The 10534-nt window shown below is 41.2% G+C and overlaps 1 protein-coding gene across 1 annotated transcript; it reads right to left on the reverse strand.

Annotated features, from left to right (window-relative positions):
- Positions 1-216: 216 nt before the first annotated feature.
- Positions 217-10528, reverse strand: LOC100543147 (cytochrome P450 2U1). The gene is made up of 5 exons (XM_010709883.2): positions 10291-10528; positions 5912-6544; positions 2166-2327; positions 1010-1177; positions 217-638 (listed from the first exon to the last, which is right to left on the reverse strand). Exons 1-5 carry the CDS (start codon positions 10442-10444, stop codon positions 460-462), a joined length of 1296 nt encoding a protein of 431 aa, XP_010708185.2. The 5' UTR covers positions 10445-10528; the 3' UTR covers positions 217-459.
- Positions 10529-10534: the final 6 nt, after the last annotated feature.

The raw sequence follows: 10534 nt of genomic DNA on the forward strand, positions 1-10534 counted from the left end.
TTTGTGATGTTTCTTTGCACAGAAAATGCTAACAACACCCTCTTATTCATTAATTCTTCCATAAGATTATGTCCTTCAGTCATTTGTTAAATTTCACATACTGCTTTCACCAAAATAACAATTAAAATTCACTATGGTATTAACAGACTTTTTTGGACCATTCTCACATAATTAACATTTGATAAACAAACAGTATTAGCTTAACAGACAGAGGAGTTAAGCCCAGCAAGTTTTAATATCAAATTGCAAACTATATTGTCAGTTCATTTGTGGAAAGCAACAACTGACACAAAAAAAAAAAATAGTTCTCCATCCAGAATTGCAAATGGATTTCTCTCATTGGTATGAAAGCCTATGCAGTTACTGTTTTTCTGGAAAGAAAGTAACAAAATAAGCTGGAAAGAAAATAAAGCTGGGTTTTAAAAGTGCAATATTTCTTTGATTATTTGTGATGTTGTATCATCTCTTCAAAGCTATTATTTTGAATGGACAGGGAGCTAAAGTTAGACCAAACCTTCCCTCCATAGATGGTTTTGTAACATTTTCAGGGTACAAAAAGGTAAAGCTTTGCATTAGACTTGCAAAAATTAAGAACAGCTCCATTTTTGCCAACTGCTCTCCCATGCACACACGTTTACCTAAAGAATAGTTAGAAAGAGACATATTAGTGCTTTTTATACTGTTGACCCATTTGTTAACACATGCAATTCCTATTCCAAATGCAGAATTGCTCCAGCTATGAGTAACTTACGGGCTTCCAAAGCTTTGTCTCTGGTATCTGAGTTTTGCTCAGCTTTACTGCTTGATATTAACAGTACTCGTTCCATAGGAAAAGTATTATCAAAGCAGGATTCATCATTTCTCATTTCTGCTTGGCAACTGCAGCTTTTAAGAACCCAACCCATTTTGCAAACCACCAAATGCAGTAATAAAACAAGTCTTGTGAGTGCTTTTAAATCTCACGCCTCTGAGGCCCTACGCTTGATAAAACAGTATGTTGGTATCTTACCCATTCCAAAAGGAATGAATGCCTCTTTCTTAATTATCTGGCCATTTTCATCCAGAAATCTTGTTGGTTGAAAGTCATCTGGGTTCTCCCAGATATTAGGATCTCTGTGTACAGACCACAAGTTGGGCACGATCACACTGCCCTTTGGAATAGTATATCCCTGCAGCACTTCAAAAAAAAAAAAAAAAGCACAAAGACAGAGGATCTGATAAGCTGCTAGAAGCAAACACAGGAGACTTATTAAAAAAAGAAAATGTCACAAAAAACGATATGGATCTGTAGCTGTGGGTTACAAATGCAGCAGGCACTTGAAGCAAAGGTGACCTGTGCTAGCCCGGCTGGGTCACCATCACACAGGCCAGAGCAGCTGGAAAGAAATCATGTTAGGGCAACAGCGCTCTGCAGGGAAAAGGCAGCTGAGAAGCTCCAAAGCCTCCTTCAGCATGCCAATACCACAGAAGCAGTCATTAGAAATGCACTCTGCTGAATGGAAATGCTGTGACCTAGCTTCCTCCCAGTTCTCTGCTGTTACAGAACGTCTGTGCAGAGAGGATGGAGGTAAGGAAGAGGCATGTGTTTTGAACTGTATTCACTAAAGGGTTTTGAAGTGACTAGTGTCATTTAAGCTTGTTGCACCTTATTGTTCCGCAAGCCAAAACACTAAAAAATCAAATCAATTCAGAATTGGATTTGAAAGCTGATAACTTAAACCAGTTCTCAGCTACAGCCAACAAAAGGACTTTGGAAAATATATTTATTATTATTATTTCTGCTGTATATGCCTTTTAAATTTTAGCAAATCAGTTAATTGTAAGTACATTTTTCAGATCTATATGTCAGATGGCCAAAAGCAACTCCAGGTATGAAGGTAGACTCAGCTTCCAACTACAAATCACATCAGCCAACATAAACTCACCCCCTAGAAAAGACATCTCTCTACATTAGAGAGACATTCTGGACATCAGGTCAGGCATGCTGCTTACCTTAACGAATATCTCAAGTCCAGCCACTCTTTATACAAATGGCATTTTACATACTTGAGCTACAAGTTTTAATAGACAAATGAGGTCTCTGTAAATTCTCACCAGATGTCAGATGTCCCATCACACCTTCATCCACAAAAGAAACACTGTATTGGGCCTCTACAAATGCTTACCAGCAGTTTCTGAAGCCATTCGTGGGATCGAAAGGGGAACAACTGCAGTCATCCTCTGTACTTCCATAATGGTTGCCTCTGTGAAGGGCATTTGAGCCTTGTGGGCAAGAGAGGGAACTTTGTCACGACCTAGAACTGCTTCAATTTCTGCATGAACTTTCTCTATTCAAAGAGAGTGTTTAAAAATAAAAAATAAAAATAAAAAAGTACAATATGTGAGAAGGCATAATCTTAATTTCACTTATCTGTGCTTCAATGTTTACATAGATTTGTCAAAAATGGCTACAATGCACGATCTTCTAGCCAAAATAACCATGGCAGCAAAAGCCTAGAGAACAGTCTCACTAACAAAGAAACCAAGTAGAATCTTGACAACTAGAGTAAAGCTACAGAGAGGACAGTGCTACTAGTTGGCTAAGCACAGGAAAAGTTCTGTTTCAGTTCCAAATGTAGTTGTAACCTTAGTTAACAGTTTAACTATACGGTAGCTTGATTAGTCAAAACATTAAGAGTCTGGCCTGCCTTAAAAAAAAAAGAAAGACGACAGCATAGACTGTATAACCCAGCTGGTCACCTGCCCCTGCAAAAAGTCAGTTTTCAGAACTGGAAAAGGTGATGAAGAGAGGGGAAAGCTTTAAATGTGGTTGCTCTGGGTACTTCAGTCTGGAACAGGAATTCTGGTGCTGCTACTCCAGGAATTATAGCCACGCAACTCTTGTTTTGCTGTTTCCCACTTTCTAGTCACAGAACCTAAACTCAGCTATTTCCCATTTACTCAGGAAGGCATCAGACGTTCCATCACATCACATGTTTTCCCACAGGAAAAACAGAAGTTATTGAGCTCGTGTCCACTCTCATGAAAAACAGAAAGTTTCAAAACATTTGCTCCCCCTGTCGTCTCACTAAAGGCTCAGCATACAAGGAAGTCGATTAAGAGAAGTTTCAAAGACACAAGATTTGTTTTGCCCTTGGACTGGACAGTGCTGCTTTTTTTCCAGGTAACTCGGAATCTGGCTACAGAGCAATAGAAAATCCTGAGAGAGAAGATCTCAAAAATCAACTTTTCATTAAAAAGAAAGTCCACTTTCATTTTTTTACCCTTGATACCCTGAACATTTTGTGCTTGACCTGCTTGCCTTTTCCAAGATTCCCTAGCACTGATCCAAGATTCTCACTGATTCTCTGTTTTCAGAGACGGAGCAATCAGAAATATCATATGGGTAGTGATGAGTTGCTGCCACCTATTGGGATTGCTGGGGAAACAAATTCTCATGTAAAGAACACAAGAAAAAAAAAACTGAACAATAACAGATCTGTCAATAGTGTGGCCCGTGAGTACCTGGTCTGTGGGTTTTGCTACTTGTTTCATTATTATTTATTTTTTTGCTGGCACATCATAGCCCTGCATTCCGGTATGCATGTTCACAGTAATTTAAACAAGAATTAAAAAAAAAAGAAAAAGAAAAATTAAGGAGATTGACTGTTTCATGCCAAATGTCATACCGCTGTCTTATCATGAACAACCCTTCTTAAGAGTTGGTGAAGATATGTGGAATTACACAGAGAGTAGCCAAAATACTGCTAGCCATTCATTTCCATCTCCTGAAACTATCTGCCTGCATTTACCACTGCTGCATTTTCTTGCATTCCCCTTAAGGGACAGGAAAAAAATTACTGGAGTGGGGTGGAAGGAGGGCAGAGAAGCAGAGAAAAATAAGGTCCATACATTATTTCCCAAGCAAACAGGAGACATAGGGAATGGGATATTAAAAGTAAGGGAATTATATTACATAGCCAAGTGATACATATGCTTTAGGGTACTGAGCTTAAACATACTGTTTAACAACAGCCATGGCATAAGGAGAAAGGTAACTGAAGAAAGGTAGTAGAAGTAGTAGAAAACTGAAGAGAAAAATAATTATCACATGTTCGTTAGCAGACAAGAGAGAAGGGGGATTCAAACAAACAAACAAACTCAACACACAAAACCCGCCCAGCTCTAAATTGTGTAATTTAGAACATACCTAATTCTTGTTACTACCTATCAAGTCCAGCAGTGATAACACACAACCATTAAATAATAGAAGAAGGAGCCCATGCAATTTGTCCTTTGTGAACTTTGTCTTCTATATACTGAACTGATACCCTATTTTGCAATCTTTGTCCAACAGCCTGTATTGACTTTGTACAATAAACTATGATCTTGACCTACTTAAAGAGATTACTGCAGAGAGGCACTGTAAACAAGTATCCATTGGCTAATTTGTAAAGCAGCTGCAGTACATGATAACTTCAAAATTACAGGCATTTTATAAAAGTATTCCTGGTTTATATTGCTCTTGATAACTTTGCAATGACATGTACTGTACTAAGACCCACTATAAGAGATATTTAATCAAAATGAACTGTAATTCTTTAGCAATGAAAACTTATCTCAAGAAATCCTGAAATATAACTCTAGCGAGTATGATTTTATTAGCATAATGTCTCCAGTACCACCAGTATTTTTTGTATTTGCAACAACACACAAGGCATTCTCTAGAATTGCATCACAAATACAAACATGACTGCATCACTGTCAAAAAAACTGGGGTTGGCAAGGAACCTCTGGAGGTCATTTGATCCAAACCATTACCCATAGCCAAGTCACCTTCCCAATCAGATATAACTTGGAAGGTAGACCATGCTACTCAGAGTCACAGCCCATCGAGTTTTATAAATTTTGTAACTCTAAAGGTTATCTGTTGCAGTCCTTGCTGTCTTCATAGAAGACAGTAGAAGCAGTATCTAATCAGAATTGTCTTGTAGATTCTCTCTGCTGCCTCCCTTCAATCCCTTCACTACTCAGCTCCAAAAAGACTGCCTCCATCTCTTCAGCATCTTCTAATTAGACAGTAGTATGCAGCAAGTCTCCCCTCCTTTCCCTATTACTGAATACTCCCAGTTCCTTCTGTGTCACCAAACGGGCCATGTACTCCATGCCCTGTCCACTTTGCTGGCCCTTTGATGGGCTTGCTCCAGCATTTCAGTGCTTCAGGATCCCAAAACTTGAGACAGAATTCCAAACACATTTTCCGGTGCCACTTAAAGGTAATAATAAATTCCTCTTCTTGAATACAGGTATGATGTTCTCCTCCTCTTCCTCCCTGTCATCTGCAACCTACTCAGCAGTCATAACCATTTAGAAAGATGTCTTGCAGAAACATCAGCTATCTCCCTCAGATGTATCCCAGCTGGCCCCAAGGACTTGTGAAAGCCCAATTTGCTTAAGTGACCTCTAATTTGATCTTCCTCTGCAATGGATAGTGCTTCACTGCTCCAGACTCCCTAGTAGGTTCAGGAGCCTCTTTACCATTGTACATCACTACATTGCTGCTGTAAGCCTGGAACTGAACAATTGCCAAAAAGAAAGAAAGAAAGAAAGAAAGAAGGAAAGAAAGAAAGAACAAAAACAACCACCAAACCCTATGCCAAGGTTCCTTTGAGTTACTTGCAAAAGATGAAGTTGTCCCAAAACAGAAGAAATGCACAGACACAGCATAAAGGACAGCTGAGATAGTTAATATACAGCACTAACATATCGTAGTAGGGTAGGATAGAAAAAGATGTTTTATTACATGCCATACATGCCTTTCAAATTGCACACAGATATGTAGCAGCACTCCTAATGACTTCAGTAGTGTTTCTGATTGCTTTCAATTCTTAAAATCCAAGTGGAGTTTACAAAACATCAAGAATAGTCTTACCTTGTACTTCTGGGTAGAGGGACATGTAGAGCAGGCACCACAATATTGTGTTGGAAGTAGTGTCTGTGCCTGCAATGAACAGGTCTCCAATGATAAAAAATAGGTAGTCTTCATTAAAACTGCTCTCCTTGTTGTTCTTCTCTTCTTCTGCATGGAGGAAGTACATATCAATGAAGTCCCTGGGATTTGCTGCATCCAGAGTATCCCTGTGCTGCGCAATTATTTTCTTTAGAAAAGCAGTAATATCTAACTCTGTTTTTCTGAGCTCCCTGAAAGGCCCGAAGGGAAGGTAGTACAGCCATGGGCAAATGTTGACTAGGATCATAGAGCTGTTCACACTTAGCTCCAGAGCACGGGCCATGTTCTTCAGCATCGTCTTGAACTCAACATCTTCATAATTGAAGCGCCTGCCAAAGGCCATGGAGCAGATAACGTTAGACACTGCATTGCGAATAATCGGAAAGGGACTGAACGAATCCTTTCCATGCTTCAGCATTTCTTCCTTCATGAACCTCAGCTCCTCAATGATCTTAGGCTCTAAGCTATGTCTTCCTACTCCAAAATGCCTCAGTGTTGCAAGAGAGAATTTCCTCTGCTGCTTCCACACAGGGCCATAAGGTGCAAAAATAACACCTGGAAGGGAAAAGAACAGTCTGAAACAAAGCTGTTCTGTTTTCAAGTGGAAAGAGGAGAAACAGTTACACAGGCCTGCAAACCATAAGCCAAAAGAGGGGGAAAAGTTACACAGCAACTGCCCCATGCACTGGATTTGGAGCTAGAGGAGGAAGAATTTCAGTGTCCTGAGATGCAAAGATGCAAATTCTTTGAGCAAAACAGAATATGTGATATTGAAACACCAATTCTTTCCTTTTCTGTTCTACTGATTTCCCACTGTTTGTCTGTGTACACAGTCCTACTATAAGTATTGTTTTTACTTACAAAGGATACACATGCTGCAAACAAACACGGAAAGTGAAGACAGATCCAGAGCCACGTGGCAACAACCTGATTTGCATCTCACATTTCAGTGCCTCTAGGCAAGTGTTCTGCAAGATAATATCACTATGAAATAAAGTTCAGTTCCTCAGCTTCAAATAAATATTGCTCACTTACAAACAGAAACATCCCTTCTGCACAACTAAAATAAACTCTTTCTAATACTCCACGGTTAACCCGAGAGTGTTTAAAGCCATCAAAACAATGGCCAGTGCTGCATTCATTCTCCTCATATTGTGACATCATCAATTCTGCCTGGAAATAAAAAGTTAATTTAAAAAAAGCAACATCGATTCTTCTATCAAATGCAAATCTCAATGCTAAGTTTAAATGGAAGAGGTCACAAAAAATTGGCAACAGAAAGATGCACCATTTTTCTGTATTCAACGTCACCTACGTTTCTCTTAAGACTTCATGTACATAGCCCCAGTAAGCAAGTAAGAAATCTATGGATAGAAGATACAGGAGATGAATGTTCTCTGAAGTGTCTGCAGTCCCAGAAGTATAAATAGTTCAATGTAACATAAAGCTGGTAATCTTTACAGCCAGATTTTCTGATTACATTATCTATTCTATTCACTATTAGACTGAAAAAAAATAATGAAAATTCAAAGACATGACCTAGTTTTGAAAGTCCTAAACAAAATAAGCAGAGCATTACGATGAGTCAGTACAAGCCAACCAGCAGCTGAACTTCACTTTCTCTGTACTAAACCATTATCTAGCACTTTTAAAACAGAAACAAAACTTTTCAGATCCTCTCTTTTTAAAGCAACACTTCCTATTAGTGCTGCTGCCATCAAGGAGACACAAGGGTGGGTGAAATAAGAAGCTTACTGAGGGGCTGCATTTGGCCAACAACCAATAAACTGAATTGCAGGCAGACCTGTGGATATCTTGCAACAGAGCAATGCTTTATCACTATTTCTATCCCATAAGAAGCATCCTCAATATGGATACACATACCAATCTCTTCTGTCACCGGGATAATTAATTTCAGGATCCAGATAACCTCACAGAAGAAAACTGTCTGATTATCTCAGACAAAGTCTCTCCTAATCAAGGCAACAAACCTCTCCCTGCATTACCAGAGCCTTTCCAGCAGTCATGCACAGAGGCTGCACAGCACAACTTCAGAAGCCCTGAAAGCTCTCACTATTACACAATAGCAAGAACTGATTTGCAAATTGGAAAAGTGTAACAAAGGAGAGAAGCAGATTACAGAGAAAACAGAGGGTACAGAGTAAAAGATAATCTGCCAAACCTATCAATGGTAGGCAGCAATAATGGAAGAGCAGTCAACTGTTTTTGCAGATAATCCCTGCACAGACTGAAAATTCAAGGTACTTGGCACAGGTAAACGTAGTATAAAAATGAATTTGAAGAAAATAAAATAAGAAATTGTGAAGCTTAAGGAACCCAGAATTATCAGGACCTCATGCTCATTAAAGACAGCAAATTTCTGTTAGCTGAGAATTAAAACCCTTCCAATGGAACCAACAAAGCAAAAAACACACATAACAAACAAACAAACAAACAAAAGCTCCCTTTCTACATGAAAAGTTCAAATAAAGCAAGTTCTGCCCAAGGTTATTCCCCCACCCCCTTAATTTCTCACTGTTTGGTTTAGTGTTGCTGTGGTACTGGCAGCACTGACAAACAGGATTCATGACAGAAAACATTCAACTTCTGCCTTGCTCCATGTCCATGTCTAGAAGCTGACAAACACTTAGCTCCATCCACTCTCCCTTTTTTGCTATGCAGCCTTTGAAATGCAGTTATTTGCCATTTTGGATGCTTCTGCTTGCTCTCCTCCAAACACAATAATGTATTTGCGTCTTACAGAACACAGCTGAGCTAAGCACTTCTCTCTTTCACATTATACTCATACAGAGTAACAGTAAAGTTTACAATAAATCATTTCTCTTAGATTTTTTTCTTGCCTTACTGTTTTCTTTCAAAACGATTTTTTTTAAATGCATTTCCTCCTTTTGTCAAGTACCCCGTCAAGTAATTTTTATGTGAGATTGGATTATGGTAAGGAGGAACTAAGGCACTTCTCAGAATAGGAATAGATAAAGCATGGAAATAAAAATATTTTGTTTACACAGTGAAGAGCAAGGAATCTGAAATGGACACCTGCTGATTCCTAAGCACAGATACAGGCTGGGCAGAAAATGGATTGGGAGTAGCTTTGCAGATATGGACCTGCGGGTGCTTGTTGATGAGAAACTCATATCATGAACTGTATGCTTGCAGCCCAAAAGGTCAACTGTATCCTAAGCTGCATCAAAAGCAGCATGACCACCAGGGTGAGGGAGATGATTGTACTTCTCTTCTCTGCTCTCATGAGGCCCCATCTGGAGTACAGCTCCCAGCTCTAGGATTCCCAGCCCAAGAAAGACGTAGAGCTGTTAGAAGGTGAGTCATGAAGATGTTCACAGGGGTGAAACAACTCTTGTACAAAGAAAGGCTGAAGGAATTGGTTTTGTTCAGTCTGAAGAAGGCCCAAAGAAGCTGCAGCTGCCCCACCCCTAGAAGTGTTCAAGGCCAGGTTGGATGGATCCCACCTGATCTGGTGGGAGGCAACTCTGATTGCAGCAGTGGGTTGGAATCCTTAATGTCCATTGTAGCCCACTGACCTGCAGCTGTTGCCTTGCCAGTAATGTAATCCCAGTATAGTGCAGGTCAAGTACTCCATTCTGTGCTGGTGAAAGCACCTACAACTTCCAGAAGCCTTCAGAGAAGCTCCTTGTGCTGGGCCAGGCAGCCCCCGCAGTCTGTAACACATATCCCTACTCCTTTCTGAGCACTGTACACAATACACCTGTAGTTCACTTTACAACACCAGGGGAGGAATTCACCTCCTTGTGACAGCTAATGTCAAGTGATATATAACAATTTGGAAGAAGTTCTTTACGATAAGGGTGACAGAGCACTGGGTCAGGCTGCCCAGAGAGACTGTGGAGTCTCCTTCTTTGTAGACATTCGAGACCCGTCTGGATGCCCGCCTACCTGTGTGACCTATTGCAGTTTCAGCAGGGGGTTGGACTCACCGATCTCTTGAGGTCCCTTCCAGCCCCTACCATTCTGTGCTTCTGTACAATTCGGACCATTTTACAGACAGACCGCACCTCACTTACATCCTTATTCCCAAGCACAGCTGCAACGACATTCCAGACGGAACTAACTGCCAAGCGGCACGACCCTACCGCAGCGCTGCACGGGAAGCTGCATCCCTCCCACCACTGCCGCATTTGCTAACAGCACAGCGAACGCTGTTCTCGCCCTTTTTTCCCCCAGGCCGCGCAGAGCGGGGCTGCCGGCGGACCTCGTCCCGCAGCCGCTAGGTGCGGAGCCCCCCAGCCCCGCCCGGCCCTTACCCTTGTTGTGGGTGATCATGAGGACGATGGGGACGGAGGGCCGGTCGCTGAACACCTCCGCCTTCTGCACCAGCGCCTCCCGCACCGCCCCGAAGGTGTTGAGGACGATGAAAGGCCGGCTGCCCACGAAGAGCCGGAAGATGCCGCCGTACATCTTGGTGAGGCCGGTGAGGAAGACGTGGGGGGAGAAGACGGGGGAGCCGCGACTGCTGCCCCACACCTCCAGCACCCACCTCCGCAGCAG

The sequence above is a fragment of the Meleagris gallopavo genome, chromosome 4 (genome assembly GCF_000146605.3).
Source record: "Meleagris gallopavo isolate NT-WF06-2002-E0010 breed Aviagen turkey brand Nicholas breeding stock chromosome 4, Turkey_5.1, whole genome shotgun sequence".
Lineage (NCBI taxonomy): Eukaryota > Metazoa > Chordata > Aves > Galliformes > Phasianidae > Meleagris > Meleagris gallopavo.